At 39.2% G+C, this 15355-nt stretch overlaps 1 protein-coding gene across 6 annotated transcripts; it reads right to left on the bottom strand.

The window, feature by feature from the left end:
• Positions 1 to 23: 23 nt before the first annotated feature.
• Positions 24 to 15217, bottom strand: cd4-2.2 (CD4-2 molecule, tandem duplicate 2). 6 transcript variants are annotated; one of them, XM_025911766.1, is made up of 9 exons: positions 14875 to 15217; positions 13987 to 14027; positions 13535 to 13693; positions 13309 to 13446; positions 11078 to 11320; positions 1437 to 1511; positions 1208 to 1344; positions 1020 to 1084; positions 24 to 803 (listed from the first exon to the last, which is right to left on the bottom strand). In XM_025911766.1, exons 2-9 carry the CDS (start codon positions 14012 to 14014, stop codon positions 728 to 730), a joined length of 921 nt encoding a protein of 306 aa, XP_025767551.1. In that variant the 5' UTR covers positions 14015 to 14027; positions 14875 to 15217; the 3' UTR covers positions 24 to 727. The 6 variants fall into 6 exon arrangements, with proteins under 6 accessions (XP_025767551.1, XP_025767553.1, XP_025767552.1 ...); XM_025911768.1 differs by having other exon boundaries at positions 1458 to 1511; XM_025911767.1 differs by lacking the exons at positions 11078 to 11320; positions 13309 to 13446; positions 13535 to 13693; positions 13987 to 14027; positions 14875 to 15217 and adding exons at positions 1595 to 1831; positions 2980 to 3117; positions 3206 to 3364; positions 3659 to 3699; positions 4607 to 4897.
• Between the last annotated feature and the right edge of the window lie 138 nt (positions 15218 to 15355).

Here is a 15355-nt window from a genome sequence, read left to right as displayed (position 1 = left end):
AGATAGAAATAAATAAGCAAATGTTGTCGTCAAGTAAAGTTTATTGAATGGAGAAAAAAAAACATTATTTTAAAGCAATACAAGAAGAAAGAAATATCTTACATATGAGCAGAAAAACACAAGAAAGACATTCTCTTTAATCGGCTCGATGAATGCGTTACATTTAAAATGACGTATAAATGTTGACCCGAGTGCAGCCAGGGAGGCAAAACGAGTGCAGATCTTTAGTTACAATTGTGCTTAAAAGGCAGACAGGCCAAAAAAACAAAAACAAACACAAAAAAATAAAATAAAAAAGAAGCAACAACGCTTGGAGGAAGATTGACAATCTGACAAAGAAAACAGCCGAGGAGGTCACGGCTCACTGACTGGAGACATGCAGGTGAGCGTGGGGAGTCAGGTGACAGGAATTGGGAGGAGAGTCCAAGGACATCCGGTGGGTGGATGGAGAGCGGTGGAGGTGGGGTGGAGGGGTGAAATGTTTAAGACAAACAATGTTCAGACGGGAATTATACTTGCAGAAAGAACGCCTACACAAAAAGTTCCTACAGCATTACATTTCATTTTTATTTGCATTAAAAGCCTAATTTACATTCACGCCGTGTCCGCACTGGGGTTCTCCATCACTCACTCCTTATCTCCATCTATTCCTCCTTGCCCCTCCTCTCTTTCACTCTTTATTCTCCTGCATCTCCCGTCCTTTCAATCTGCCTTTCATGTCACTCCATTAGGCGGGGTGCAGAGGGAGGGCTGATGGCTTCTCTCTCCGGCGTCCTTGCTTCGGTTTTGCTGCAGCTGTTGGGCTGTGATAAAGAGAGCAAAGAGGAGAAGTTTTCACACTAATTACAACATAATAATGGAGTACTCGGTAAAAGCCACTGTGAAAATGAAGGTCAAACAGTCATTCGTATAAAGTGAATAGAGTCTATTAGAAAGCATCTGTAAAGTGAAGAGAGATCGCTGAAGTGGGGGTAAAAAGGGATTTTTTTATGAGATTGAAGTAAAATGAGAACATTTACTGGTCACACTGGCAGTATTTCTTATGCCTCGGTCGTTGTTGGCCCTTCATCTTCAGAAATCTCTTCTATAAAAAACAAGAGAAGAAAAAAATGCATTTTTGTTTGCTACAGAGAGCCATTCTTCTTTGTTTCATCTTCAGTCATCACAGAACTACATAAAGATGTGATGAATGGATCTCCTCACTTACCTTCCTTCTTCTGACTCTCATGCACAAGACAATGACGCAAACCATCAGGAGAATCGCAACCAGGCAGCCAACGCCAATGGCAACCCACACCCACCAGGCGAGCCCCAACAGCCTCGGTGAAGCATCATTGTTACTGCCTGAAAACCAAACAGATTATTGAAGCATAAGTGTCAGATACACCTTCAGTGAAGGATCACTGTGAGCAGAAGTTGTGATAAACTGTATGGACATGTGACGCAGGTTTTCTCACTCTTGCCGTTTGGTTTGGATGGTGACTTTGTTGTAGTTGTTGTAGTTGTAGGCTCTGAAGAACAAAAACACACATCTTTATGTTTCTTTGACCACATATGCACACAAGGGTTTTCATTCCTAGTACCTGTGTATTACCTTGTACTGTGATGGTCAGACTCTCACTAAACTTATTGCTGCCACAGGTGACGATACACTCCCAGGCCCCGTTATGTGAGGTTGTTACAGGTTTGAGTTGAACTTTTGATGGATTTGTGGGAGAATCTGTATTTGGACTCTTCCACTTCACTTCACAACTTTGGGGCTGACCTTTCACCTCACACTGGAGCGTTGCCTCATCGTTCAGCTTGAGAACAGAAGAGGAATTGACCCAAACTGAGAAGGACAACAGACGGACAATAACAGATACATGAGAATCACAAAGAGAAAGGGAGACCATGCTGAACAAAGTGCTTCATCCAAACTCGCTACACACATGACAAAGCTTTATAACATGAGAGGAAAAACAATGAGAGCATATTACACTAAGTATTAAAGGAAATGTGGTAACTCTTTCACACATCGGAACATTTTTGGTGATATGAAAATATTATAGATAACCATTTAACTGTAGAGGGATTGTAATAAGTAGTGACCCAGCTGGTGACAGAAAAGATCAGGCCTGGACTGTTTATTACATCACAAGCTGATGTTTGTGTCTTTTTCCTTTACTACAAATTAGTGTAGACCAAATTGTATTTTTTTTTTGTCACTAACTGTCATAATTTGCTTACACAGGCATCACTGTCATATAGAAACACAGCATAAGCTTTTTTGTTTAAGCAGCCGTTCACTAAAAAAACCCCAAAACTTAAGACTGTGGTGGCCCTGCCCACCCCGTGGCTCATCTCCTGTTCAAGAAGTTTCAGTGGTGTCCCATGTTGGGATTAGAGACATCAAACAAGGAAAGCTGCCTGTGCTACAGAGTTTGTCAAAGAGCTTGTTCCCCGTACACGTCTGAAAGGGGACAGAGCCTTTCAGTCTGTGGAAAAGTTTACCTCCACAACTGTGTACAGCGCTTTGTGACGGCCTGTCTATGAAAAGCGCTTCATTAATAAACTTTATTTACTTATTTAAAGATGCTGAAGGTTGACTGGGAGAGGATTAAGTTGAATTAAGGGAAATGTAGAACTTTTAGCTTGATTTTTCAATAGCATAATCTGGATTTTGGTCTCTGTTGCTTTGAATAGTCTAATGTTAGTCTCCAAACTTCATGAGAGTGCAAAACGTGATATGTAAGTAATGCATTGTATATACTTGTTCTATATCCTTTTACCTGTTATAGTAACAGAACCATCAGTCACATTAAACAAAATTTTCCCTCATTTCACAGCAGTGATGTTTTTATTAGCCTGATTATCAGTGTAACATGAAAGGATCCAGAAAACAAAACCATATTTGTCCTAATATGTTAAACCCATCACTGTTCCATTAAATGTGAACATTTATTTGTAAATGTATATGTTCCGGGGTCTGCTGTTTACCTGAGACCACAGAAAGTGAATGTTCATGCCGTGTCCCATCTACCAAACATTTGAAGTTTCCAGCATCTGTTTCTGTCACACTGGAGATTTCCAGATTTGTCTGTCTCACGAGTGACCTCCGTGCAAGATCAACAGTGCCTAACACAGAAAATAAAAACATGTTCTAATATAATGTAATCATCATATACTGATGTTAACTATTAAGTATTTCAAGATAATCAAGTACCTTTGCGAGTGAAGCCTCTTTGATCAACACTATGAAGAAAGTCATTTCCATGACTCCACTGCACAGACCGTCTGTAGCTGTTGACCCCACAGTTCAATGTGACTTTCCCCCCGACTTTTACAAAGAACTCTTCACCTGCAGCAGAGAGTGCACCCAGCACTGAAAAGAAGACGATCACAGTAAATAAATACTCATCTTGTATTAATGTGTATTTAAAGGAGGATATATGAAACGTCTCTACACGGAGACAAGACCAGTCAAATTCTCTTTATGTCGTCGTAAACTTGTGCAGTGACATTAAAGAACCTGAGATGATTAAAAGACCAGTGCAACAATATTTATAGATGATTTTTCAGTTTGATTAAACATGAGGTCACACACCATCTACAACATGTGTGTGCAGTATTTTAAAGGATTATTTACAATATTTACTTCACAAGTATATTCACTCACCAAACACAAACAACACAATCACCTTCATTCTGAAAGTCGACCTGAGGGTTTAAAATAAAACACAAATGAACATTACTGTTAACATGAAATCATAACAAGAAAACTAATTAAAAGTGAACACTTTCATTTTATACACAGCCACAGAGAGATTCTTCTTCACATGAACACTTTACAGAGAAACCACCAAGCCCTCGCTCTGTTTCCGTCCTCTCTCTGTGTCGAATGTTAAAAATAATAAAACCAGGTGTTAGATTTACAAACTGAAAAGAGTGTAACTGAGAAAGTCAAACATTTCTTGTGGCTCTTTAATTTAATCTAACCAACAGCTCATGTGAAGGTGTTTCCTGTAAAGCTGATGTGACTTTATCTGCTCATCAGAAATGGGACGTTTTTAAGAAGAAAAATAGAAATTTGCGTCCACTGAACTGACGTATATTAATTCTCCTGAAAAACAACTCAACTGAGATCATTATACATCCAATTAAATTGAATCAAAATAAATATTAACACTTATTGAGAATTTGTTGCCTCCACATGAGGTGCTTTGATTTTGATCACGCCAAAAATAAAAACGTCAAAGCTCAGTTTTAAACTTATCATTTGAAAACCTTAAATCTCAGTGACTGAACCACAGAACTAAACCCACAGGTTAAAGAATCTTTAAGCCTATTAAATTAATGTGATCGTACACATCAAAGGCTTGGAAACAAACTTCAGCACATTTTTCTTCAGGTTTGTTTAAAAGCCTTTAACTTCAATTCCGTACATAAAACAATTTCTGAAACACTTAAAACATTTAATCTTTATTTGCTCTTAAACTGGTGCCTCTGCAGTAAGTTTGAACTCCATTACGGAGCAAACAGAAAGTTTCCGGGATGGTCGCGTTAAATCCTTTGAATTTATTTTAAAATATAAAACCCAATTATAAAATTAAAGTTGAGCTCTTACCTTAATTTTGAGCAGATTTTGTGTCTTTTAGTTCAGTTATTAAAGGCAAAAATCTTTCTTCATCCTCTCTGTGCTTCACTTCACTGAAAACAAGAGCTCAAGGATGCAAAAGTGTAGAAGGCGGAAGACATCTGAAGAGAGAGCTGCAAAGTTGTTAGCCACTGCATACCCCAGATCTTTGTGGGTTTGCTACTCATGTCTGCGCTTTCCTGCAATCTAGGCCTGGCATTTTCTACTCAGTGCAGTTCTTACAAAAAACTGAAGAAAGTTCTGCACAGTGACTTAAAAGAAGGCTCAACTGCACACACTCAGTCAGATTATACTCATGGATCCACAATGATTCCTGTAACAGAGAAGAGAAAATAACTTGGAGCTAAACAGGGAAGTCATAATAGGAAGAATAGAAAGAACACAGAGTTTGAAAAAAGACCAATATTTATTCATCACATCAGAAGTAACAAAGTATTTGTTTTCAAAATAAAAGAAACTGAAGGTAAACGAGCTGATTTGGTGTTTTTTTTTTCTTTTTTGACAGACATTAGTTGTAATTCTTTTTATTAAATGACATTTTCTCCTATTGTGGATGTTAAATTCTTTTTTGTCTTATTTCCTCACACTAACAGGCAGAGGAGGAGGTGGCGTCAGACTGAAGTGATGACAACAAACTCCAATCGTCCAATAAAAGAAGAGATGGCCAGAAGCAGCCGTGGGTCTTGTTGGTTTTCTGAAATAATTTGTGAGTTAAACTTGAACAGATGTCTGACAAAATCTCAGGTGGTTCTCAGTTTTACTCAGCAAGACCCAGGAAACAAACCGAACCTGCTCTCTGAACAGACCTGTGGTTTGTAATCAGAGGATTCAAAGACAAATATCACCTCATTCAGCCTGCACTAGAGCTATCATAGGTCTCTGAGGTGCACACCTTCACTTGAGCGTTGAAGATCACCCATCTGTGAGACACAAAGAGAAAACACACAAAGGCCTGTTTAACAGCACCTGCTGCCTCCAAATGTACAGCTCAGTTATAGATCTCATAATAAAAGTTAAAGCAGGACTCATTAGCAGAAACTCGTCCATTTTCTTTTATTCAGACATGACACAAACATTTTTCTTCCAGGTATGTTGGTGATAGATGGATATAAATCCTTCAAACCTTCACTTCTCTGATAGATTAACACTTCAGACTGTGCACATCAGCAGCCATGAAATGAGTTTTGTCAGAGCAGATGTGGAGTATGGTGCCCCCTGCTGAAGAAGCTCAAAAGTTGCCTCATTTTATTTTAATACAATTCTTTAGTGATATTTGCCCTGAACTAATAAATAACTTAAACACTGGCAAGACAGCAGCAAGCACATATATAATAAGCAGTTTGGACGTTTGTAAGGAAGTAATCTATTTTGGTTTCTGTTGGAAAAAATGTTTTTACTTTTTCTTTGGTTATTATTTGACTAAAGTTGCTTCCAAAAATTTTAATTAAAACTATGAATTATCCCTTAAACCAGGGTTGATTTGTTAATAACAAATATGAACATGGAAAAATAGCTGATCCCTTCTTTTTCTGTCAGCTGCTCCTTTCAGGGTCTTTACAGCAGATCATCTCCAAGGATTTTTTTAACAGAAGAAATGTTCACAACCTCATGTCTTTGTAATCACTATAGTGATATTGTCTCTCCTATGATCTCTAAAGAAGATTTGCAGATTTTATCAAATTGCTCCACCAAGTTTCCACATTCCTCTTTTACACCAGTGAACAATTGCTTGGTTTTTTTGCATTATGTAAGAAGTGATTTTAATGTAAATCTGGTACTTTTAAACTTGCTGTGTTTCCCATAAAAGCAGACATTGTGTCTGATATTTGCGATATCGTTGCTATAACGAGCTCCAATGCAGAGATTAAAGGAGTTAAGAACTCGCACAGCACCCATCAATAAAGTATTCTGAAAAGCATTGCAATGTGGTTGCTTCCCACAGGATCTTAGCTCGGTCATTCTCCACCACCCCTGGGGGCGTCTCCCATTTTGACCTCGAGACTTCCAGGCCTGATTCAGCAGAGACGTTTCTCTATACCACTTGGTTATGGCGTTCCATGTATGCCCTGCCTGCTAGCATCTTGCACGCTGCCGTTATGTGCTGGATTGTCTCAGGGACATCTTTACACAGCCTGCACCTGGGGTCTTGTCTGGTGTGATAGACCCCAGCCTCTATGGATCTTGTGCTCAGAGATTGTTCCTGTGCTGTCATGATTAGTGCCTCTGTGCTGTCTTTCAGTCCAGCTTTGTCTAGCCACTGGTAGGATTTCTGGATATCAGCTACCTCTGCCATCTGCTGGTGGTACATAACGTGCAGGGCCTGTCCTTCCATGATGGTTCCTCCTCTTCCTTGGGGCCATCCTCCTGATGTATTCATGGAAGTTCGTTGACTCATCCTGGACTGTGGTGCAGACACTTACTAGTCCCCGGCCTCCTTCCTTCCACTTAGCATACAGCCTCAGGGTGCTAGACTTGGGATGAAACCCTCCATGCATGGTCAGGATCTTCCTTGTCTTGATGTCAGTGGCAAGTCCTGAGGAGGAATTGCCCGACCCTCTGCAGGTACTTGGTGGTTGCGCCCCTCTTCTCCCTGTGCAGCAAGCAGCAAGGTGCCCTTACTCCCTGCAAATGGGCAATGGAAAACTAGGGATGGGTACCGGTATCCGGTGCCATTGTGGCACCGGTTCTGACATAAACGGTAGTAACCAGACCGAAAAGCAGCGCACATTTCGGTGCTTTATTTCGGTGCTTTTTGTTTCTTGAGATGTCATACACTTTGGATTCTAGCCAATCATTTAACCTTTGCAAGGATAGTAGGCGGGCCCAGGTACGTACGTTCTTTTAGAGCAGAGCTACAGATTAAAAATGCCCAAGGTGAAGCGGTCAAAAGTCTTGCTGTACTTCACAGCAAAAGACGCAAACTCAGCAGCCTGCAACAAGTGCTTTAAGGTGACACTGTGCAAAGGAGGTAACTCCTCGAATCTGATGAAACATCTGGCGACGCGTTTTTTTAAAAGCCGAGAAATGCACCATATTTGATAGCTTGCTGCGAGACCTCACAGCGTGCACATCTATCTGTTATCGGACCCGGAGTTAGCAACATCCCCCAAGAACCCAAAGAGTAGAGTCCTGGCCCCTAGCCCTGCCAGTGTAGCAGAAATGATGACGGATGATGATGGCAGCAGCAGCCGTTCTTCTCTGCGTGAGTAGCTTAATGTTGTTCGTGTGTATTTTACGTTGAGTAGGCTAACCACGTTATTAAATTAATGCATGTAAGGTGAATTAGCAAACACCGTCGTAGGTACATGCGGCTGTCTTCTTGTTTGATAGAGTGATACCATATATGCCCTATAGCTGCAGAAAAGGCTAAAATTGTTAACTTTTTACAAACCCCCCCCCCAGCTAAACATGAGAGGTTTTAGGACCAAGTTTGTGTTTCCCGTTGTTTGAGCACCGGTTCCAACCAAAGGAGGTATGTTGTATCAACAGAAAAGGCTAACTTGGTTATCATTTTGCAGAAAAAAAGAGACTGCTAAAAATAAAAACATAAGAGGTTTTTGGACAAAGTTTGTGTTCTCCATTCTTTAAGCACCAGTTCGAGCACCGTTTAAGCACCGGCACCGTTTCAAAAGTACCGGTTTGGCACCAGTATCGGATAAAACCTAAATGATACCCATCCCTATGGAAAACTGATCGGTGCGTATGATATTCCCAAAATGCGCTGGCATAATGTCAGGGCAGCACGGGTGTGAGCAACGTTTATTGCCGATGCCCATGATGTGACCCCACCACAATGCTGCCCTGGGCAACAGCTCATGTCACCCATATCAAAAACTGCCACTGGTTAACACATAGTATTAACAAAAAGATCAGGCCTTGATTCACAGATTTTTGGCATTTCTCAACACTGCGTCATCTGGTGGCAGACTGTTGCCAACATTTTGGACAATTAAACATATATTTTAACCACTAAATTAAACGAGAAGTAAATGTGGGACTGACTAGTGACAACATCGATGATTAGTCGCACACATCCTGAGTTCCAAGTAATAAACTAATAAAACACTTGAATTTCACTCACCTGAACTGAAGCACAGACTTCTGGGTTGGTTATCAGTTATCAGAATATTAGTAACACAGTCCATTAAAACTTCCCCAAAAGGCACCAGCTGGTCATATCGATTGACAGGTGAGCCTTATTTATCTGATTTTCATCTAATATTCAGCCCTACTCTCGGTGAGAAAACCTTCTGATTGGCTGCTGCTGACAAATACAAGAGAAGAAAGGCAAGAGGGCGGGGCTTATGAGCTCAAAGCTAAAGATATATAGCTGAGAAATTAACAACACCATTAACATTATCCACTCTTTTTGACATCATATAGGAAAAAAAGTAGAAAAAAAATATCAGAAACAAAAATTGAAAAAGCACACAGCCTGACAGAAAAACGTTTATTTACCACGGCAGAAGTAACAAAGCTTTTCTTTTTGAAATAAAAAACAAGACAAAACAACAATCATCAAAATATCAAATCTCACCAATCCAAAGAAAAACAAGTTGTTTTGGTGCTTTTTTTGTTGTAACACACTTTTGTTGTTATTCTGTCTTTTTGTTTATTTGGATATTTTGCTATTTCCTCGGACTAGCAGCTCCAGGAGGAGGCTGAATGCTGAAGTGGTGACACTAAGCTGTAATTAAGCTGTAATTGTCCAATAAAAGAAGAGGAAACAGTGACAAATTATGGCAGTGGAAAAAAACAGTCAGGATGTGAGGAGGCTCAGAAAAGTTGCTCTTGTTTGAGACTTCTTATACTCAAAATATTCACTCAAGCATCCAAATCATTAAATTCAGATGTTATGGTCACTTCCATTTCTAAATTTCCACATTACTAAATATTCCACGGTCAGCTGTTAGTGGCATTATACCAAAGTGGAATAACAGAACCCCAGCCATGAAGATGTAGGACACATGAACTCACAGAGCAGAGTCAATCGCTACAGACAACTTCATGTGACCTTTAGATCAGCATAAAGCGCACTACGACTGGACTCTGGAGCAGTGGAGACATGTTCTCTGGAGTGACGAATCAAGATTCTCCATCTGGACAATGCAATGGACGGTTGCCAGGGGAACGATTCTTGTCAGATCGTATTTGGCCAAGTGTAAAGATAAGTGGAGGGGGTATTATTGTGCGAGGTTGTTGTTCGGGAGTTGGGTTCAGTCGGTTAGTTCCAGTAAAAGGAAGTCTTAATGCTTCAGCATACCAAGACATTTTGGACAATTTCATTCTTCCAACTTTGTGGGAACAGTTTGGGGATGGTCTCTTCCTCTTCCTGTTGGAACAACATGACTGGCCTGCACAGAGTCCCAACCTCCACCCGACAGAACAACTTTGGGTGAATTAGAGCAGAGACTCTGAGCCAGGCCTTCTAGTCCAACATCAGTGTCTGACCTCACAAATGTGCTTCTGGAAGAACGGTCAACAACTCCTATAAACACTCCTAAACCTTTGGAAAGCCTTCCCATAAGAGTTTAAGCTGCCACAGTTGGTCCTACATCATATTAAACCCTATGGATTAAGAATGGGATTTCACTCAAGTTCATATGTGTGTGAAGGTAGAAGAGTGAATACTTTTGGCAATGAAGTGTAATTTGTGTGTAAAGCCTGAACAGATGTCTGAGAGATCTTAGTTGCTTCTCAGTTTTACCCAGGAAGGCCCAGAAAACAAACCGACACCTCATCTGTAAATCTGCACCAATTTACTGAAGAGTGTAATACTCAATCTGAGACACTCATTTAGACTTTTGCCAGTTGTGAAGCGTGCCAGGACTTTTGTAAGAACGTGGTGGAGCGCAATCATGACTCTGAACAGCTACAGAGTCAATGAAGAACTTTAAGTAGAAGTTCAACATAATCTGTAAACACAATGGTGCAGGGGGTGTTTAACCCATTTTTTGATTGTTTGTTTCATTGTCAACGATCAACTCTATACATAAATATTTGATGAACACCTTTTCTCACATACTGTCCTTCTTCTCATAAACTTACACAAGAGAATGACACAAACTATCAGGAGAACAAACTGACAGCACATCCCGATTGCAATCCACATCCAACAGGAGAGTCCCAGTGGGCAATCGTTGGCAGTACCTGAATGCAACACAGATCATTGGAGAAAGTGAGAAAGACAAGAATGAGTTACACATTCAGCAAAGGATCACTTTGAGCTAATTTGCAGACATTTTGCAAAAGCTGGACACACATGTTGTACATGTTGTCTTTTGAACACTTGTTACAAATGATGTGATGTTCTTACGGGTGGTTGGTGGAGTTGTTGTAGTTGTTGCAGTTGGAGGCTCTGAAGAACAAAACCACACATCTTTATGTTTCTTTGACCACATATGCACACAAAGGTCTTCATTCCTAGTAACTGTGTATTACCTTGTACTGTGATGGTCAGACTCTGACTAAACGTATTGCTGCCACAGGTGATGATACACTCCCAGGCCCCGTTATGTGAGTTTGTTACAGGTTTCAGTTGAACTGTTGATGGATTTGTGGGTGACTTTGTATTTGGACTCTTCCACTTCACTTCACAACCTTGGGGCTGACCTTTCACCTCACACCGGAGCGTTGCCTCATCGTTCAGCTTGAGAACAGCAGAGGGATGGACAGAGACAAAAACTGAGACGGACAATAACAGATACATGAGAATCACAAAGAGAAAAGGAGACCATGCTGAACAGTGTTTCATCCAAACTCGCTACACACATGACAAAGCTTTATAACATGAGAGGAAAAACAATGAGAGCATATTACACTAAGTATTAAAGGAAAAGTGGTAACTCTTTCACACATGGGAACATTTTTGATGACATGAAAATATCATAGATAACCATTTAACTGTAGAGGGATTGTAATAAGTAGTGACCCAGCTAGTGACAGAAAAGATCAGGCCTGGACTGTTTATTACATCACAAGCTGATGTTTGTGTCTTTTTCCTTTACTACAAATTAGTGTAGACCAAATTGTATTTTTTTTGTCACTAACTGTCATAATTTGCTTACACAGGCATCACTGTCATATAGAAACACAGCATAAGCTTTTTTGTTTAAGCAGCCGTTCACTAAAAAACCCCAAAAAAGCAATCTAGCTAAAGTGAATTTTTCAGTAAATTATGTTTACAGGGTTAATATAATAACTATATTGTAATAGTTAGTTATGGATGTAGTTCTAGAGCCTATGTGTGTAACCGTTCCAATGCTTCCCACTCATCTGATGGACTGGGCCACACTTAACCTGTGGTGGTCCTGCCCACTCCGTGGCTCATCTCCTGTTCAGGAAGTTTCAGTGGTGTCCCATGTTGGGATTAGAGACGACAAACTTTTAGCAGGAAAGCTGCCTGTACTACAGAGTTTGTTAAAGAGGTTGAAGCCTGACTAGGAGAAATGTAGTACTCTGAGCTTGATTTTTCAATATTATAATCTGGCACATGAGCAAAGTCATGTTCTACCGCAACCATGATTATATTCTGGAGGAGAATACATGGAAAGACCTTCATACCAGGGAAATAATGTGGCTGTATCAAAGAACCGAGTCAAAGAAAGACAAGGAAAAGCAACACTGACATGATCTTAACAACAGTAATTATATAGAGAGATTTTTGTTTGTTAGACTTAAAAATGCCTACGTGCACTAATAGCTAACACGCAAACTAAACCATCCAGAGCAAAGCTGATTTGATTAATATTACTCATCTCGGGAAGTTACTGTTATCTTAAAGTCCATCTCTGTGGGAAAATTTCTGCAAAATAAAATCAAGCATTTGCCATAGTGGCAAACACTACACATGGTTTTACTCATTATGATATCTGTGTTTTTTTTCTCTCCAAGTCCATTTGTGGCATTATCGAAAGCAAAAGACGACTGAGCAGTCATAGCACACTAAAGAGGCAAACTAAACCAAAGCTGATTTGCCCCTGACAATCACATTACCTCAACCATGTTTGACTGTTGGTATGGTATTCTTTTTATGAAATGCTGTGTTAGTTTTATGCCAGATGTAATGTGATTCGAACCTTCTTAAAAGTTCTGATTTTCTCTCGTCAGTCCACAGAATGTTTTTATAAAAGTCTTGTGAATTATCAAGATGTTTATTGGGAAATGTAAGATGAATTTTTGTGTTCTTTTTGGTCAGCAGTGGTTTTCTTGATTCAGTAGGCAGTAATCAGGCCTCAGTGTGGTTTGTGATTTTAAACTCAGGTTTCCATGGAAATGTGGTTAATCACAGTTAATTCACAAGTTAACAATCAGGGGCAATTCCTTTTCACTTAAAAAAAAATAATAATAAAAAAAAAAATATTATAATCTGGATTTTGGTCTCTGCTGCTTTGAATTGTCTAATGTGAGTGCAAAACATAGTGTGTAAGAAATCCATTGTATATATTTGTTGTATATCCTTTTACCTGTTATAGTAACAAAACCATCAGTCACATTAAACAAATTTCCCCTCATTTCACAGCAGTGTCATTTTTATTAACCTGATTATCAGTGTAACATGAAAGGATCCAGAAAACAAAACCATAATTGTCCTAATATGTTAAACCCATCACTGTTCCAATAAATATGAACATTTATTTCTAAATGTATATTTTCCAGGGTCTGCTGTTTACCTGAGACCACAGAAAGTGAATGTTGGTGCTGTGTCCCATCTGCCAAACATTTGAAGTTTCCAGCATCTGTTTCTGTCACACTGGAGATTTCCAGATTCGTCCGTCTCAGGACTGACCTCTGCACAAGTTCAACAGTGCCTAACACAGAAAATAAAAATATGTTCTAATATAATGTAATCATCATATACTGATGTTAACTATTAAGTATTTCAAGAAAATCAAGTACCTTTGCGAGTGAAGCCTCTCTGATCAACACTATGAATTAAGTTATATCGATGAAGCCACTGCAGAGAGCGTCTGTAGCTGCTGACTCCACAGTTCAATGTGACTTTCCCCCCGACTTTTGCAAAGAACTCTTCACCTGCAGCAGAGAGTGCACCCAGCACTGAAAAGAAGACAATCACAGTTAATAAATACTTGTCTTCTAGTAATGCTTATTTAAAGGAGGATACAAGAAACGTCTCTATATAAAGACAAAACCAGTCTATTCTCTTTATGTCGTCCTAAACTTGTGCAGTGACATTAAAGAACCTGAGATGATTAAAACACCAGTACAACAATATTTATAGATGATTTTTCAAGTAGATTAAACATGAGGTCACACACCATCTACAACATGTGTGTGCAGTGTTTTAAAGGATTATTCACAATATTCACTTCACAAGTATATTCACTCACCAAACACAAACAACACAATCACCTTCATTCTGAAAGTCGACCTGAGGGTTTAAAATAAAACACAAATGAACATTACTGTTAACATGAAATCATAACAAGAAAACTAATTAAAAGTGAACACTTTCATTTTATACACAGCCACAGAGAGATTCTTCTTCACATGAACACTTTACAGAGAAACCACCAAGCCCTCGCTCTGTTTCCGTCCTCTCTCTGTGTCGTATGTTAAAAATAATAAAACCAGGTGTTACACTTACAAAGTGAAAAAGAGTGTAACTGAGAAAATCAAACATTTCCTGTGGCTCTTTAATTTAATCTAGTCAACAGCTCATGTGAAGGTGTTTCCTGTAAAGCTGCTGTGACTTTATCTGCTCATCAGAAATGAGAAGTTTGCAAGAGGAAAAATATAAATTTGTTTCCACTGAAGTGATTTAAATAAATTATCCTAAAAAAGAATTTGCTGCCTCCACATAAGGTTCTTCAATCACGCCAAAAATAAAAAAGTTAAAGCACAGTTTTAAACTTAACTCTGTGAGTCTCATTTGAAAAATTTAATCTCAGTGACTGAACCACAGAATTAAACTCACAGCTTAAAGAATCTTTAAGCCTATTAAATTAATGTGATCGTACACATCAAAGGCTTGGAAACAAGATTCAATGGATTTTTCTTCAGTTTTGTTTAAAAGCTTTTAACTTTGTCTCCGTACAAACAACAACTTCTGAAACACTTAAAACATTTCATCTGTATTTGCTCTTAAACTGGTGCCTCTGCAGTAAGTTTGAACTCCATTACGGAGCAAACAGAAAGTTTCCGGGATGGTCGCGTTGAATTATATGAATTTATTTTGAAGTATAAAACCAATTTTAAAATGAAGTTTTAGATCTTACCTTAATTTTGAGCAGATTTTGTGTCTTTTAGTTCAGTTATTGAAGGCAAAAATCTTTCTTCATCCTCTCCGTGCTTCACTTCACTGAAAACAAGAGCTCAAGGATGCAAAAGTGTAGAAGGCGGAAGACATCTGAAGAGAGAGCTGCACTCTGGAAAGTTGTAGGCCAGTGAAAACCCCAGATCTTTGTGGGTTTGCTACTCATGTCTGCGCTTTCCTGCAATCTAGGCCTGGCATTTTCTACTCAGTGCAGTTCTTACAAAAAGCTGAAGAAAGTTCTGCACAGTGACTTAAAAAAGGCTCAACTGCACACGCTCAGTCAGATTATACTCATGGATCCACAATGATTCCTGTAACAGAGAAGTGAAAATAACTTGGAAATAAACAGAGAAGTCATAATAGGAAGAATAGAAAGAACACGGAGTTTGAAAAAAGACCAATATTTATTAATCACAGCAGAAGTAACAAAGTATTTGTTTTCA

The sequence above is a fragment of the Oreochromis niloticus genome, linkage group LG11 (assembly GCF_001858045.2).
Source record: "Oreochromis niloticus isolate F11D_XX linkage group LG11, O_niloticus_UMD_NMBU, whole genome shotgun sequence".
Classification (NCBI taxonomy): Eukaryota; Metazoa; Chordata; class Actinopteri; order Cichliformes; family Cichlidae; genus Oreochromis; species Oreochromis niloticus.
The sequence above is the reverse complement of the archived record's forward strand: the minus strand, read 5'-3'. Positions and strand labels throughout refer to the sequence as shown.

Excerpts from the sequence above, each read along its gene's own strand:
- cd4-2.2 (XM_025911766.1), bottom strand. The coding sequence starts at position 14,014 with ATGAAGGTGATTGTGTTGTTTGTGTTTG. Across the intron at positions 1,345-1,436 it reads TGAGAAAACCTGCGTCACAT|GCAGTAACAATGATGCTTCA; the intron begins GTCCATACAGTT and ends TTTGGTTTTCAG. Across the intron at positions 804-1,019 it reads AAATACTGCCAGTGTGACCA|CCCAACAGCTGCAGCAAAAC; the intron begins GTAAATGTTCTC and ends TCTTTATCACAG.